General features: G+C 34.2%; 1 protein-coding gene across 1 annotated transcript; it reads right to left on the reverse strand.

The window, feature by feature from the left end:
• Positions 1 to 5,688: 5,688 nt before the first annotated feature.
• On the reverse strand, positions 5,689 to 15,714 carry LOC130948589 (uncharacterized). The gene is made up of 21 exons (XM_057877373.1): positions 15,315 to 15,714; positions 14,775 to 14,873; positions 14,512 to 14,663; positions 14,258 to 14,330; positions 14,033 to 14,155; positions 13,660 to 13,768; positions 12,741 to 12,820; positions 12,539 to 12,620; positions 11,082 to 11,221; positions 10,881 to 10,991; positions 10,677 to 10,793; positions 10,482 to 10,571; positions 10,337 to 10,390; positions 9,988 to 10,062; positions 9,794 to 9,869; positions 9,586 to 9,685; positions 9,085 to 9,154; positions 8,687 to 8,760; positions 8,121 to 8,230; positions 6,678 to 6,935; positions 5,689 to 6,341 (listed from the first exon to the last, which is right to left on the reverse strand). The coding sequence occupies exons 1-21, from the start codon at positions 15,438 to 15,440 to the stop codon at positions 6,073 to 6,075; spliced, it is 2,388 nt and encodes a 795-aa protein (XP_057733356.1). The 5' UTR covers positions 15,441 to 15,714; the 3' UTR covers positions 5,689 to 6,072.
• Between the last annotated feature and the right edge of the window lie 2,286 nt (positions 15,715 to 18,000).

Genomic DNA, 18,000 nt, shown 5'->3' on the forward strand with positions numbered 1-18,000 from the left:
TAAAAGAAGAGTTTGAGATTAAAGATCTTGGAAATACCAAATTTTGCTTCGACTTACAGATCGAGCATACAAACAATAGGATCTTTATTCATCAAACAACATACACAGAATAGATCTTGAAGAAATTTTATATGGATAAGTCACATCCATTAAGTACCCCCAATGATCGTAAGGTCTTTGGATGTGAAAAAGGATCAATTCCGTCCTAAATAAGAAAATGAAGATATTTTTGGTCCCATATCTCAGTGTCATTGGAGCACTAATCTATCTTGCTAATAATGCATGACCTGGTATATCATTTGTTGTGAATTTACTAGTAAGGTATAGTTCCTCTCCAATCAAAAGACATGGAAAGGAATCAAACAAATCTTTCAATATCTTCATAGAACTATTGATATAGGAATATTATATCCATATGAATCCAAGTCACAATTAGTTGACTATGCAGATGCAGGATAATTGTCTGATCCACAAAAAGGAAGGCCTCAAACAAGATACATATTCACATATGGTGATACAGCTATATCAAGGAGGTCTACAAAAACATACGATAGCCACAACATCCTCTAATCATGCTGAAATACTAGCGGTACATGAAACAAGTCATGAGTGTTTTGGCTTAGGAGTTTAATCTAATATATTCTGTTATATTTAGACTGATTGATCATAAAATAGCTCCAACTATTCTGTTTGAAAATAATACAGCATGTATTGCTCAACTTAACGGTAGATATATCAAAGTTGATAGAACAAAATGTAACACCCCAATTAGTCTAAGCTTTACCTCGTGTCGTAAAGCAAAGGTTAATCAAGGATTACGACAGTTCTAAGCTCATACATATGATATATAGAAGGAATAATATTATCTAGAAGCCCGATGAAGGATATAGCTCAAAAATCAGGATTTGAAAAGCGCAAAACGTACTAGCGAAGCTACTAACTTAAGGCACAAGGAATAGGTACGGCATAACAAAATATCATAGTAAAATAGTATAATATCATAAGACGCTAGCCACGGCTCGCGGAGTTTAAGCCGACTAGCCATATACGGACAATACATGAACCCAAACAGTAAAAACAGCTTATACAAATTTTTTTTCTCTCAGATACAAACCTCTAGGTGAAAGAAAATACAAAAGTGAGAGACATAATTCAAAATAAATTAAAAAACCCAAAAGGAGTATCCAAATCCTCCGCTTCTATCACCAACTAGATAACTCACCAGGGTGGGTTGCGACCTACATCTGAAAACAACAACAGAAATATGATATGAGAACCGGGGGTTCTCAGTATGGTAACAGTGCCCAGTGGTGTAGGATATAAGACCCAAGGACGCCAAAGGCAATTCTAGACTCCATATCCATCACAAGAATTCAAGCTTAAATCATTCTAAACCAAATAAGCATAATAGGTAAAACCTTAACAAAACTTAGAACCATAGCACCATAAAAGTGTAATCTATCTTAGAGAATTTCTAATCTAATCAAACACCGCTGTCCCACAGCCTTCACCAACCGATCCTCCATGTGATCCCATCGCCACCGCCTTCCGAACCTCCTCAAACCCAGTAAAAGCGCAAGTATATACAATACAAGTAAAACACGAGTATAGGCATGAATAGCAATTAAGTCAAATAGCAATTAGACATGTTATACAGATAGGAAAACAATATCAAGTCGGCAAAGCATACAAACAGATAGAAGATGCACATGATGAATGCCTGCCCTACTGGCTGTGATATCACATTGTCGGTTCAACTGCCAACCCGACACATCTCCATGGAGACGTCGCCTTTCGGAATCATCATATGGGAACCCCCGAGATATACTGCTCAGATCACTATCCAAGATTGTGCGCCTGTACACTTTGGAGATCCGAAGGGATGCGAGTGGGATCTATTGCCACCGACCTCACATCTAAGCGCAAGCGGGACGAACCACCGCCCTTACGCCGCCGCCGCTACCTCGAACAGGTGGGATCCAACCTCGGCCCCTGCCGAGCGCATAGCGTCTTATAATCTCAATATACAATGATACATCAATGGTTCTCAGAAAACATTTTCAATATGTCATGGATCCTTCAATTCCTTCAGAGTCTTCGACTCAACCCAACCATTGCCAATTCATATTTCCATTCCTCTTCTCACTCTGCTAACCCATCCTCAGTACACCAGAAACCTAAACCTCAATTTCTCTATTTTTTCATAATAAGCATCAACTAAAACCCTTAGCCTATTTCCCATATTTTCATACTCAAAAATTAAGTCCAAGAGTCCTAAAATGGTGTTAGAGAAGCTTACAACCTTGTTGGAAATGTAGAATAGTTGAAAACAAAGTAAAATTTGAGAAACAGAGCGTGTGCGTCCGCACAGGGGTGTGCGTGCGCACGCCCAGGAAAATTTTTTTAAAAATGTGTGTACGCACAGGGGTGTGCGTACGCACAGGTGACAAAACTTGCAAGATTTGTTCACTCGCACAACCTGTGCCAGTGCCCCCAACAGACTGGCCTCCCAACGTGTGCGTGCGCACGAGTTTGTGCATACGCACAGGTTGTAATTTCCCATTGGTGCGCACGCGCACGAGCTGTGCCAGCGCTGCAAGCAGACTGCCTGCCTCTGCGTGTATGGACGCACATGTCTGTGCATGCGTACAGGTCACAATTTTCGCAGAGTGTGCGTGCGCACATACCAGAAAACATAAAATTCTGTAACTTTACAGAATTTCAAATTTTCCACACCAACTTTGAATGATCATAACTTCCTCTACAAAATTCCAAATTTCACAAACTTTATATCAATTTAAAGGGTTTTCAAAGATCTTTAATTCTAAATAAATCTCAACCAATTTTGAAAATTGAGGTGAAAGTTATGATCAGACAAATTTTACCAAAATTCAACTTTTACCCAAAATCACAATTTCCTCAATCTTTCATAAAACACAACCAAAACCAAACCAAATTCCATTTTTCACCACCATTAACACTATATGTCATATTACACCAAGATTACTATATTTTCCTTTACCATTCCTTATCATCAACCTTAACATCAATATATTACATTATAATTAATCCTCATTAACACTCTCCCAACAACATTACCAAATCATCAATATTATCATCACATATATCAACACAAATCACTTCTCAACTTTACAAATCATTCATCATCATTATATCACTATCAATTAACATAATCCAACTCAACAATCCTCAATCCTTCATAAATCACCACATACCATCATTCAACAACTCAACAACCATATAATTTCAAACATATCTTATGGGTCACTAGTCTAAGTGTCCATGAATATTATATACTACATAGAGGAAACCGAAACCATACCTTGGCCATTCCCAATATGAACCAAATGAGCTTTCAACCAAAATCCAACCACCAATGTAACTCCAACAAGCACCAACAAGCTCCAAACTCACAATAATCAAGCTATATACATATAAATCACCACAAAATCAACCTAGGGTTCCATTTAAACATAATATCACAAGGGTTTAATGGCTCTTACCTTTTTCAACAGATTTGATAGCAAAAATTCAATGCTAAGCAAGGATTAGAGCAAACCTAAACATCCAAAATCACAAAAACTCACTTAACCTAAAGTCCTAAAACCCGAAATTTAGAGGAGAGGAACTGGAAAGATTTTAAACTTTTCTTACCAATTTCTTACATGGGTTTTATAGAGCTCTTCACAAGAAACGCGTAGCCGCTGACGGCACGTAAATCGGAGCACCATAGCTCAAGATATTAGCTTGGAAAGATTGAAGTGAATAGTGCTCAAGGATTTCTCTTCTCCCCCTTCTCTTCAGCTGAGTGTGTGTGTGTGTGTTTGAGTGTATTATGAGTGTTTGGGTTCATTAATGAACCTTATATATGTTGGACTTGGGCCCAACTTGGGCCCGGTTCAACCCGTTAGTGTTTTTAGTCAGTTTGGCCTAATTTCGGACCAAACTTTTAACACTAACACCCGATTTTTCATTTCTAATGTTTTTCTAAGATTTTTGACTGTTTTCACTGTTTCTTGCGCAGCACCGAGTATACTTGAACCGGTTCAACCGGTTCGACTACTGGTTCGCGGTTTTTCACGGCTTTTCGTAGAAAACACATTTATCGGAAGGACCTACTGAGTTCAAAAATTATATTTAAATCCCCAAATTCTCATCCTAACTTTCCGGAATTTAATTTGGGCATTTAAATGATTTTATCCGTGAAAAATCCGGTTCTTACACAAAACATATTTCTCCCAGATTCTTCTTCACTCATGACTTTCAAAATCAAGGAATAATTAATATCCAACAGATCAGCTCAAGCAATAATTTGGCAGATTTATTTACAAAGTCGCTTCCAAAATCCTCCTTTGAAAGATTGGTATATCAGATTGGGATGCACCGATTTCAAAATATTAAATAATGTCAACAAGAGGAAGAGACTGTACTTTTTTTTCTTGGTCATGTTTTTATCCCTATTGGATTTTTTTTGACAAGATTTTTAATGAGACATTTTTCATCATAAAAGATATTGTACTCTTTTTTCTTCACTAAAGTTTTTTTCCATTGAATTTTTCTTTAGTAAGACTTTAGTGAGGTATAATCCTAAATGGACATTCAAGGAGGAGTGTTATGATATGGATGTCCATGACTTCTTTTACAATATGAGTGACTCGATTTTTCAATGTTGGGAGACTCATGTTATCAAGAGAGATTGAATTTAATGAGATTTGTATAAATAGAATAGTAGAGTCTCAGATAAGAAATACACAAAATACTATATATATATATATATATATATATATATAAGTGTTTTATGCTATGAAAAAGTGAATTATCAAAAAATATATGAATTGTATCAATTATATTGAGATAATAATATTAGAGAATATTAATACTAAAATTTTTTATTTACATTTTTTATTTTATATTTATTTCCTCTTTTTTATTTATTTATTTATTTTATAACACTTTGTTATATATAAGTATATTATTCGATGATCTTGCTCTCTTAACACATATAAGTATATTATTTTACAACACTTTATTTATTTATGCCAACTTTGTCTTCTGCTTCCTGTTTCCCACTTTCCCCACTTTGGTACTCTTAGTTTTCCTTCTAGGGTTGACTTATCCGAAGCACTTATTTATACTCTTAATTTATATAATTTATTACTTTACAGATGAAATTCAAAATAAATCAAACTATAAATATAATTTTCATTATATTCGAATACTTACTATTATGAATATTATCATTGTTTTTCTTGTTCAATATTAATTTATGATAGATTTTAACATGTAGAATCTATCATGATGTAATTCTTTCTTGAGATACTTTTTCTTAATGTTTTTGCTAGAATTTTTCACTAAAAATTTATTCTTGAAATTACTTTATCCCTTTAAGACATAAACAAGAAAACTTTAAGAACAATCAATGCTCGTATACACTAAAGACCAACCATCAAATCAATTATTTGTATAAAATATATATTAAATATAAATTAAATCTCTCATATATTTATATACAAATATATAATAATTAATCATTAATTTAATGATTGACATTTTGTGTACGAAAAATTTTTTTGAAGAACAATATTGAGTATATTAATATTAATAGTGTTAATAGCCTTTAAGACGCACACATGGGTTGTTACCGTATGACACTAATCACTAGTAATGTGCATCAAAGAATACAGTGTATTTGATCCATCCGATATTGAAAAGGTTTAAGTACATGTTTAACCCAAAACTTTCCTATAACAGAAACTAATTACATTGCCTCTAAAATGTTGCTTGTTCAACACAAGAAAATTTAGACATGCCCCCAAAACATATGGTGAAAATACCACACAGCCATTATGCTGCCCTTAAGATTTCCCTTCAAATAAAATCATTATCTATGAAAGAATATTACAAATCAACTAAGCCAATAGGAAACACAATTAAAATCCATATACCATAGAAGTTTCTTCTATTTTAACATGATCACCAGCGGCCAGAAGAAAATGTTAACCTGCAGATTCGACATTTTTCCTTACTCCTTTTGTTGTCTGGCAATTTGCTTTACATCCCAGATGACGATGTTCGGTTTATCCTCTGAGCACCTAATTTTAGAGCAGCTGGTTTGGCTCCCCGGCCTCGGCCTGCTGCCAAGGGTTTGACCTTAGTGGTGGGTGCAGGAGCAGCAATAGCGGCCCAGGGGTCATCATCATCAGTTGCATTTGGTTTCAAATTTAAAGGTTTTGATGTTTTCGGAGCAGGAGCTGCTATGTAACCCCACAATTCATCATCTTCGTTCAACTTCGGTGTACTTTTGCTTCTCGAATTTGAGGCTGAAAGAAATATAAATAAGAAAGCCCACTCGATTAACACATGAGCAAACAATCAACCAAATTATACAGATGACTAGTTATAAAACAGTAGAATCCCTGAAAAATAACTGTATTTCTCAAGATAATTATCAAATTCAATGCCATCTAACAAACAACAAAAGCTCAAAGTGCGTTCTGCTTTAATTCCCTTTTAGTAAAGGCCAATCCATTCATTTGGTGCAAGAATTCACACACACACGCACATAGTATACATGACTTTCAATATCTCATTCATATTTGCAGATAATGGAAACAAGGAATTCCAAACCAGAACATTAACACTTGAATACTTGATACCTAGTTTTGTCTGTGCAACAGGTTGAGTAACTGGCCGCCGTTGAGCTGCTTGAATGTTTGCAAGAGCCGGAGCTGGCTTCGATTCTTCTAGTGGTTCCAGATCACCCCACCCATCTTTGTCATCTTCATGCTCTTCATCAATTCCGTTCTCTAGTTCCCCCCAACCATCCGTTGATGTAGGGGATGGAGGAGCAGGCTGTTCAGCAAAATCAGTTGAGGAGCTTACTCGGACAGGTACTGTTGATGGTGTTTCTACAGCTAGAATACACAAAATGCAAAAAGAAATAAACATGTTAGACCTAAAACCAACTAATAGAAGGAAACCTTTCTAATAAAGCAAGATAGCGTCAACAAATCAAATAAGGAAGAAAAAATAACGGGTTCAGTTTTGCCTTCTCTTCACACTTCTCCATTTACTTATCCTCCCCTTCATTTAAAAATCATCACAAATGAGAAGTAAGAGGTATGCAGACGAGTTTTGGAAGCACACGATTTCATTTAAGTAGAAATATGTTGGAATAAATGAAATGTAAGTTTAACAGGAGTAACAGTAATTTTAGCTTAAACATTAAAATTAAAAATCATATCATACCACAAGTAACATACATTAATAAGCATCTTGTGTTTGTCGTACAAAATGATGACAAAATAGAGGGATGTAAATTAGATAATCTAAGATAAATGGATAAACTAAAGGAGAGGTGACTGTTACTTGTGGTAGAATCTAGAAATGTATCATAGAAATGTATCATGTAAGTCTAAAATAAAATATTACAACTAATAAGCCTACAATGTCATATAGGAATATATATTGGTTATTACAAAACCAAGAGAATAAACAAAACATTGTAAAGATGAGAAAGTTATGGTTAATAACAGCACAGATTAGACTCTGTCTCTAACAGCAGGTAGGGCACTTGACATAAACGAAAATGCACAAGAAAGGAGTTATACCCAAAGTTAATAAACCAAACTGTATCGTGGCTTCATCGGTTATATAGTAAGAACAGTTCAATCTTCAGATACCCTCTCAAAGAAAAAGGGGAGAGACAACAAATCCTTTAAGAAACTTTTCTCAGATAATTTCATTGTTTTAGAGGAAGTTCCATTATCTTAATCCTGACACTTACATTTGTCATTCCAGGAAGTCGATTTTTTATTCTCTAAATAGCTAGTTTTAGCATTATTCTGGTTAACTAGTATGATTGACTAAGGCTAATTGGAAGGCATCATTAGCATTTGAAATTATCTAAATGATAAGCAGGGTGGAACCCTCCCGCATGGTGTAGATGTTCAGTGCGAAAGTAAAGACTAATCAAAACAGCTAGATGCAATTCATGACACAAATTTAGATTATGCAATAAGCAGATCAGGTTCAAAATAAGTAAATGCGTGAGACACTAGTACCCAAAAACACACAAGCACACTGATCATTTAGCATACCTGAGCTGGCACTAGAAGTTGTTTGTGTACGTGTGCTAGTGGTTGCTGAAGCAACTGGAGCATGATGATCAGAAGGTTTACCCTTCAGGGTCAACGAGCTCATAGCCCATCTGTGGAGTGACAAGAGTTTAATCAGGAACACAAAGACAACGGGAAGAATCAATCATGTTAAACAAGGAGAAATATCAGGTACTCTAAGTTGACATGCACACTCGCCTTTGAGAATATGAGATATCTCATGCTTTCCTATGCTATCATGTACGTTATCATTGGTGATCCTCCCTAGTTATCACATTCATATATTTATTTATGTGGCCACTGAATCAAGTTTTCAAAAGCAGATTACAAGAGATTACATATTAACGAAAACAGTACCAAAACAAAGTAGACAGGAATTTAAGAATTAGCTACTATTTTCTGAATTTCTTTGACATTAATAGACGGGGTACTGCAGTAAATAATCATAATAAGAAAAGCTAATGCCAAAAAATGTTTAATGACATTCTTGCTTTCTCTTATACTTTAACTTGTTAACTGACAGGCCAATAAAATTTGCACGGACATACCCAAGTAAGCCAGCATTTTCTGGAACAGATGAGCTTCCCATGCCTGCAGCTGCAGCACCCTCTGCTACATTTGTCTGGAAGAGAGAACAGAAAAGAACATGACCATCAGAAATTCAGTATCACAGATCAGCAATAAAAGGCGGCAACAACAAATTATCACCACAAAAAATATTTAATTTAGAGGCCAGTCAGCAAAAATAAAAAAGTTGCTCAACCAGTCCAACACTAAACTGTATATATGCAGTCATTCATGATGGATGCAGGCCATAGAGGATAAACCGCAAATACATAAGAAATCAGTTTAGCTAAGAGAAGTTAATAAACTAATTATGTGCATACACATAAGATTTACTTACAGTTAAGCATCTGAATTAAAGATAAAAAACTTCAGAATTTACCTTCTGATAATAATTCTTCGCTATCTGTAAAAATTGATCAACAGCTTGAAATGCCTTAGCTCGAACATCACTATTTGGAACATGACAAGGATAACATAATCACTGTCTTAAAAAGGAGAAATAACTAAAGATCTGATCATAAGAATGATATCTATTTGGAATCTGAACACACAAAACAACCAAAGCACCACATAGCACAAATAAATGCTCACACAAAGGAACATTCATCATGAACATTCCCCTACAACAGTACTGGAATTTGAAAATGGAAATCAAAAAGAGAATCTTGCAGCAATGCTAGTACAATTGTATGATGAAAAACTAAGTGAACCCATTAAAAGATATTAAATAATCGCATATATCAATTTACTAGAGAACTCCTTCATGTACAAATAGCAAAAGGAATATAAGGAAATAACAACCCATTAATCATTCTCTTATCTTCTAATGAAATGTCTTTTTCTAGAAAGAAATAAAGAAAGAAAGAAAAAAAGATGTAACCTGTCAGGATCAATTGTGAGTACAACAACATTAGGAAGAATACGCGTTGCAACTTCAGTAATGTCATAGTAGGAACTGGTGGCACATAAAGCCATAATGCCTGACCGAGTAAAGTTAAAATGGTCAGAAAATACTGCTTGAAGAATTTATCGGCTGAACAAGAACAACTCAATAAAAACACTAATAGATATGTGTATGATTGAGTTACCTGCTGCTCTAGCAGGTGGAAAAGTATCACGCAAAGCACGAGCAGTAAATGCATTAATCAACACTCTTTTTCTTGTCTGCAAATATAGTTATTAAGCCATCAGTAAACTCAACAATGAAACATAAGCTACTATCATAAAGTAAAATATAGTAAACCAATTCTATTTGAGTTTGCAGATATCATTTAGATCATACCCCATCATTTAAGTAGGTTGCAATATTTCCCAACAAGATGGTGGTATTTGTTCGTATAGCTGGTTCTTCATCAACCTACAAAGCAAATTTCAGGTTTATAAAGTTTAAATTGGAAAACCGGAAAAGAGTTAAAAAAAAAAATTTCATTTACAAAAAATTAAAAGGGTAGCCCAGTGAACAAGCATCCCACGTTAGTAGTTAACGCAGGGTCAAATGCTCCAATTTGAAACGAATTTAGCAGTTATAAACTGTTAACACAGCTAAAAGAAAGCTATCATATGCTTCACTTCATCAGTCACCAGAGGCAACTAATCTATAACTCTCCAAACTTTAGTGGTATAAGCAGTACCTGTAACTTTGACAGATACTTTAATAAAGACCCTGAAATTGTCCTTTGAGAAAGCTGCAATTATGAAGAAAACATAAAAATTTAAGTAAATGAGAAACCAGAGATAATGCATAATTTTCTAACATGAATACGAAAGAAAGCATGCCTTTGGAGCCAGAGTTAGCATGGATTTGAGAGTCAGCTCCCTTAAAAAAGCAGATGTATCAGAGAACCCAGTAGCAACATGAGGGTAAACCTGAACATAAGCCGATAAGTGTCAACAATAATTGCAAAGTAATCATATTGTAGTTGAGAATCTTTCTTGATGTAACAAGAGGAGGACAAAAAAAGAATCACATACCTGCTCATCAACAATTTGTGCTGATAATGACTCTCCATATTGATCAATATGTTGAAGTAGGGCAACTCTAATAGATCGGTCATTAGAGGCATATAGTTTAACAATTGTTGGAAGCACCTAATATTAAATTATAATGATGAATACTGAATTAGAAGGAATATAGTACTTTATTAAAAAAAGAGGAAAAAGTGAAGAAACTGATACCTTGACACGAAACTCCTCAGCAGAAAGCCAGGAACCCATTTTCAAAAGTGCAGTCAAAGCAGGGGCAGCAGCTGAACCAAATTCAAGGGCAGAAGCTAATAAAGGAAGTAACTGTGAAAACCAAAAATGAGTGACATAATCAATTGGTATTAAATGAGGTTGATATAGAATTGAAAAATTATAACTTCCAAAGAGATTTACCTTCTTCAATACAATTGGACGAGGAAGCTGCTCTGCTAAATTTGGAAGCTTGCGGAAGAAGGTGTCTTTTTCAACACTATCTTTCAAACTCAGAATTTCCATGAAATGTATTGTATCAACCAACTTATTTTGAAAATACTCTGCAAATCCATAGGGGATCGACACAAATTAAATACAAGGATCACAGAGAATTAGATAAGGGATTCAATCAGGTGAGAACTATTGAAACAAGGGGAAACTCTGGATGTGCATAGATTTGATAAAGCGAAATTTCATTTCAACTGTTTGCAATGACCCTGAAAGCAAAGGCGCCCCGCCCCCCCAAAAAAAAAAAAAAAAAAAAAAACACACACACACACACACAAACACATCTATCTCTAATCTGGAATAGCCGAAATCAATGTAAATTATATAATGTGCTCAAACATGACTCTCATCTAAACAATAATCTCAATATGTGTATAGGCTCTAAAAATGTGAATCACCATCTTTTCTTTTTGCTTGTCTATAAATAGTTGAGCAGAAGAGTTTACAATCATATATATAAGCAGTAAAAGATGTAAAAATCAGTTTACACAAGCAAATTCTGCAATATGATATGAGCCTATCATGTTAAGAATAACCCTCAGTACACATATATAATACCCTAAACACAACAAAATATATTGGTGCGTATACCATCAAAAAGTAGGGTTTAAGGTTTAGGTTTAGAGTTATACAACACATGGCAGACTTTGGCTTAGTTTGGTAAAGCTTTTACTTTTTAAAAGTAACTTATCAAAGCTAATTTTTAAAAGATGGCTTTTTAAAAGTTGTAGCATTTATGATTGGTAAATCAAATTAAAAATAGCTTTCAATAAACACACCCAACAATAATTGTGTTTGGTAAAACGGCTTTTAAAATTTAAAAATACTATAATAGACATAAATGAGAGCATTAAATTTGAAAATTAGTTATCATATGAGGTTATATTAGACTTTTAAATTTTGAAAAAGCACAAGCCAACTTTGAAAAGCTCTATCTTAGGTGCTTTCAAAAGTACCCCGATCTTTTAAAAACTGCAAGCACAAACACATGGTCTTTTTTATTTACCAAACACAAAATGAAGAGCTTGAGCTTTTAAAAAGCACAAACACCTCTTCAAAAAGCTTTACCAAACCAAGACTTTAACTGCAGCCTGATTATAACAAAGTACAACCTTTAAAACTGATTATACAAGGAACTTCCAACAAAAGCCTTATGCTAGCTAAGAATAGATTGCTAAACCATTTATTTATTAACAATACCATATTGGTCAAATTCATGCTTCTGAAGACCTCAATATAACAAATAAAGGCTTTAAGTAGCCAAGAGCCATTACAAGCTACAAATCAAACTAATATCACCAAGCCTATGATAATATCAAGCTAAAGAAATGTTGTTTAACTATAAATATATCAAAGAGCAGAGCACCTACCACTGTTTTCTATAAGCTTTGAAGTATTTAATCTACGAGAAGGCATGGAACTCAGTAGTCGCTGGTAATCTGGAAGCAGAGACTGAGAGGGGAGGGGGGGACAAACATGAAAAACGATTATTCCATTAGAATAAGATGTAACTTTGCACACAGCCATAACTAAAATATATAAACAAACCGATAAATTCCTAAGTAGGCTGACCTTTGGAATGGAGCCTGTGTTGCGCAACTCCTCTGTTTTTCCCAATCTCGTGCCAGAGAATATCTCATAGATTAGACAACCTAAAAATCCAGAATGAGGGAGGTGCACTTGGAACAGGTAAAATACTAATATATAATGGGGCAAAAAATGTTCTGTGAACCTACATGTGTGTTAGTTCACATAATTTAAACTAAGGTTACTAACTCATAATTCAAAGAACATTTATGTTAAGAAAAAATGTTTGGATAACTAATAAAATAGTTTTTATTATGCCATTCATTATAGTTATCCAAACATACCATATGATCTGTTCCCCACAAAGCAAGAACTAATTGAGGCCCCAAAGTTGGCAAGTATGTAAGCATGCGTCGAAGACCCACTCCTAAAAAGCTTAATATGTTGTCCAAGGTTGGACATTGGCTTGTATATCCTAAACACAACCTTCACCGTATACCAATCTAGACCGTAAGCATGAACAATGCAAACACTCACTCACTGTGCTGAAACTCACTTTATTTAGAGCAATGGAGGTGGCCGGAAAGAAATACTAACCACAGTTCATCTAGCATGCCAAGGACCAACTCTCCAAGAAACTTAAACAATTAAGTGAAAGTTCAAGGTTTAGTTTTTATAACTCTAACCGCAAGAATTTCACACACTAGAAATCAAAACTTAATAGTATGTATATTTACAGAAGCAGAGAAACAACAGGTCTAAATGAAGAATAAGTTTCGAAACATAAGTGTGATGGCCATGTGCTAAATGGGATATTAACTGGCCTAGATAGCAAATGAAAGTTGTCACCTTCAGCATGCAAGGAAAAACAAATAGAAAAACACTGGATAGTCCTTATATTCCAAATTGCTATTATATTGTGTTATTTATTAAGAAGAATATAAAGGGTCAGCATATAACATACCCATGCCCCAAGAATCAATGGACCACGGAGGAGACTTCTTAATTGCAGCCCAGTCCGATTTTACCAGCTCCATTGGTTTGTATTGTGCCCCAACAAGCCATGCATATTGCTGAATGGAAAACATGAGACCATATGATGATTATATATTTATTTTTAACTACTTCAATTTTTAATTGAAAAAAAAAATCAGAGGAAATCCTTGCAATTAGCCAAAAAAGGGGTAAAATTGCAAGGGAGCATCCATTATGTCAGTCAATTTTGTCATAAATGCAGCAAGTATACAACAGATGGCTGAAACTGGAAAGCAGGTTACAGATGGCTCACTTCAGTCTACTCAACAATTACAGGGTAGTACAAGCAATCAAGAAATTACCAGCATTGAGGTAGATGAAGTTTCATTATTCCCATCAAACTCCGATAGAACATCAAAAGCATGGAGTTTCCAGTCCAAAGTTTGTGTGACGACAACACTAGCCATGCAAACATTACCATGAACCTGCAACGGACAAAGTATGTCAAGAATCACAAAACAAAACTAATGAACATAAGAAAGAAGAACATGAGAGCCAGAAACCACATTTAGCTCACAAATACTCACAAGTTTACAATCGTTATTTAAGAAGCTCACAGCTTTAGCTACTTGGTGCAAACCCCAAGCATAGTACTCATCCCTACATCCCCAATAATCAATGTATTAACAAGTGAATTTCAACTTAATTCATAAACCAGATTAACACATGACAGTACTATGAAAGTGTAGACCATAAAAAAGAAAACATAAAAGAAATAGTTTGGAGCAATTGAAATAAATACTTGACAACTGAAACTTATGAAGTAGGAACCCATTCTTACCTTTGTGTACCTTCAAGGCCTAGCTCCCTAATCTTGTCCGTAAGTGGCATCACAGGCTCAGTCACAATGTAGATGGTAACCTTGGGAGAACTGCCATCATAGGTTTCAACTTCGGTACTATGAAGAAATGACAAGATATTCGGATGCCTAACCTGAAAACCAGCACTACCATTCAAAATAGGGGGAATTTTCGACGAAACTGAAACTCTCACAAACGTTTAAAAATCTGACAGCACACAACATAACATTAAGATGAAACCCACAGTTCGGAGTCGCTTGACACCATTCCGACCCGCAGCTAAATGCCCATCCTGGGCGGTGCTCCCAGTCAGAGAGAAGATTGATACCGGAGACCCGTCATCCTGAATTCGACAAAAACTGTAGCATTATCAACCAAATCAACGTGATATTTAGAGGACTACCATCATTCAATCTAGCAAGTCCTATGCAGAAAGCTCCATGCTAAATCTCAACCAAGAAAATCCAATAGTGAGCAAGTGCATACATGAATCAAATAAATTGTTTTTTGTTTTATTTGGTGGGGGTGGGGGGTGGAGGAATGGCAAATAATCAACTTGGTTCTAGCAAGCATAAAAGCACATCACCCTAAATCAAATTAATAAACTCATATAGCGAGTAAGTAACTACATGATTGATCGGTTGTTGCTATGTGATATAACTAGATGAGATCAAGCAACATGTATTATAACATTAAAACTAGGCGATCATTAATAATTACAATCACAATCATAATCATAATTGTAATTATAATCCTAATGAGGGGGATAATTAGGAGGGGGTACCTTGTTGGTGCCGCGGTGATGAACCCAAGAGCCCCAAGCGGAAGGGTAAGCCTCGCCGATGTTGTAAGGCAGATCCTTCAACCCTGTCCCAGATCCACCCACTACCTCTTTCAAAAACTTGAACATTTTCTTCTTCTTTTCTAGCTTTTATTATTGTGAATTTTGGATCCCAAATCTGAAGAAGATGATGAAGGTGGAATCTACTTAGTTGCTGCTGCTAGCTACTGTGTTACTGGATCTGATTGCTTCGTTCGTTCTTTCGTTAGCTTTCTGTTCCTATGCCTTCGCAGCAAACAGAGATCCTTATTGTAGATTCGTCTACTTCAGAAACCCATCCATTTCCAGCACCTTAACTACGAAACACCAGCCATATTATTATGAAATTCTTCTTATTAATTCTGCCATTTTTTGTTATCGTTTAGTAAGCTAAAAATTAGTTTATTTAAGTGTAAACACCCGAATTATTTTGGGCTCGAAAAATATTTCTGAATTTTGATATCAACAAAAATACTTTATTTTTATAAATAATAAATTATTTCTATATTTAATAAATTCTGTAAATATTTGATCTAAAAGATTGATAAAATAGTTATTTATTTTTTGTTAAATTATATAATTGTTCTTATACTTTTAGTAAAATTGTATATTGATCTTTATATTTTAAAAATTTGTAATTAAATTTTTTTAAAAAATTAAAATTTACAATTTAGTAATTTTTGTCGTTTAAAAGGTATTTGATTTAACAGAATATTTTCAGTATATTCTCTATTTTAAACATGTGAGCTACACTTGTTACAAATAAGGACCAATTTATAATTTTAGTGAAAGTATGAAAACCAATCATATAATTTAACCATTTGAAAATGGTCAAAAACTATCTAGGCTATCTGAATCCACCCTACCCCTCCATAGCTCTCTAATTCTCACTTTTTCACTTTTCAAAATGGCACCCCAACCCAGCACTCTTCGTCTCTCACCTTGATTCACTATCGTCGTGCCTCTCGTCCCCGTCACCACGCTAAATCCATTGATAAATTGAGTTGCTAATATTTATGTTAATTTGTTGTTATTTTCTTCTTAGACATTGAATTGTTCGCTTTGAGCGTGTTTGAGATTAGAAATGTTCTCTTCCATTTATCGGTGTTCAGTATTGAGATTGGAAGAGAAGAAAAAGTCGCCGGATAAGAGAGGCAAGATGGAGGAAGGAGACGAGACCCAACTCATGAGCACAAATACGGTGGATCCAGCACGGCAACGGTAAACCGAGGTGAGAGACAGAGAGCGCTGGGGTTGGGGTGTCATTTTGGAAAGTGAGAAAGTAAGAGTGAGAGAGCTAGGGAGGGGCAGGGTGGGTTCAGATAGCTTAGGGATTTTTTCATCATTTTCAAATGATTAAATTACACGATTAGTTCTCATACTTTCACTAAAATTGCAAATTAGTCCATATTGTCAAACGTGCAGCTCACATGTTTAAAATAGAGAATATGTTGAGAATATTCTTTTAAATCAAACACTTTTTGAATGGTGGGAACTAAATTATAAATTTTAATTCTCTTTGTGGACCCAGTTATAAATTTTTAAAATATAGAGACCAATTTACAATTTTACTGAAAGTATATGGACCAACTGTGTAATTTAACCTCCATCCTTTTATTTTTAATTTTTTAAGTAATTTTTATTTAATCTAATTAAATCAAACTTTATTTGAAAATAAACTTTAACAATATTCTCACCATTTTTTCATATTAGATCGTACCGATCTCTCTGATTTCTTAATCCAACTTAAGAGAAGTAGTGAATAAAGTAAACAATCTCGATTCTTTCTTTAAACTTGATTCAAATCTTTTCATCTAAAACACCAATTCAAATGCTTGTAAGCTTTAGCAAATTGCCCTAATAGCACTTTAATTTTGCACAAACGTGTAATATTGTATCTTTTAATTTTGCTATTAAAATACTCGTTGATAAAATTATTAGGTGCTCAGTGCTCTTAAAGAGTTAAGAGTGCGTGTGTGTGTTGTGCCTCTAACCAAAAAAAAATAAAAATTGTGTTATTCAATAAAAGTTGAAGTAAATGATAGATTAATATTGGAACAATTTTTTTTCCAATATACTACTGTTTTAAATTTTTATTACCAAAATGTCGTCGTTTTTACTTAGGTGCACTGTTTATCATGGTAACATAAACCCCTCATATTTGTTTTCGCATTCTGACTGGATGGTGTTTAACTGAATTTCAGGCTCTAGCATGTGAAAAAACATGGAATGGCACTGTGATAAAATGGTGACATTTAAATAAATAATTTAAAAAGTATAATATTTTGATCATAAGTGTTTAGAATAATAGTATACTGAAAAAAAAAAACTCTTAATCAGGCACGGACCCAGTAAGGGCAATGAGGGGGCACTTGCCCCCACTGCTTTTTCATTTTTTTTTCTAAAATAGTTATATATAATAATATATCTTTATTTTAAATTTTAAATGATCACACTATAAATAAATTATACTTAATTGGTTAAAGTCTAAAATTAACTTTTTATTTTTTATTATTTTTATTATTATTTAACCTAATTAAATTTAATTATACCATTATTCTTTTATTCTCTTAAACTCTTTTTTTATTTTTATATTTTTAATATTTTTTTTTATTCTTTGTCTAGTAGTCATCTTCTGTTCATCAAAAGG

The sequence above is a fragment of the Arachis stenosperma genome, chromosome 9 (genome assembly GCF_014773155.1).
Source record: "Arachis stenosperma cultivar V10309 chromosome 9, arast.V10309.gnm1.PFL2, whole genome shotgun sequence".
NCBI classification, from domain to species: Eukaryota; Viridiplantae; Streptophyta; class Magnoliopsida; order Fabales; family Fabaceae; genus Arachis; species Arachis stenosperma.

What these genes read in the sequence shown, in the direction of transcription:
- LOC130948589 (XM_057877373.1), bottom strand. Translation starts at nt 15,440, where the DNA reads ATGTTCAAGTTTTTGAAAGAGGTAGTGGGTGGATCTGGGACAGGGTTG. An exon ending in CTGAGGAGTTTCGTGTCAAG is followed by an intron (nt 10,794 to 10,880) that starts GTATCAGTTTCT and finishes ATTTAATATTAG; the next exon opens with GTGCTTCCAACAATTGTTAA. An exon ending in CACAAATTGTTGATGAGCAG is followed by an intron (nt 10,572 to 10,676) that starts GTATGTGATTCT and finishes GCTTATGTTCAG; the next exon opens with GTTTACCCTCATGTTGCTAC.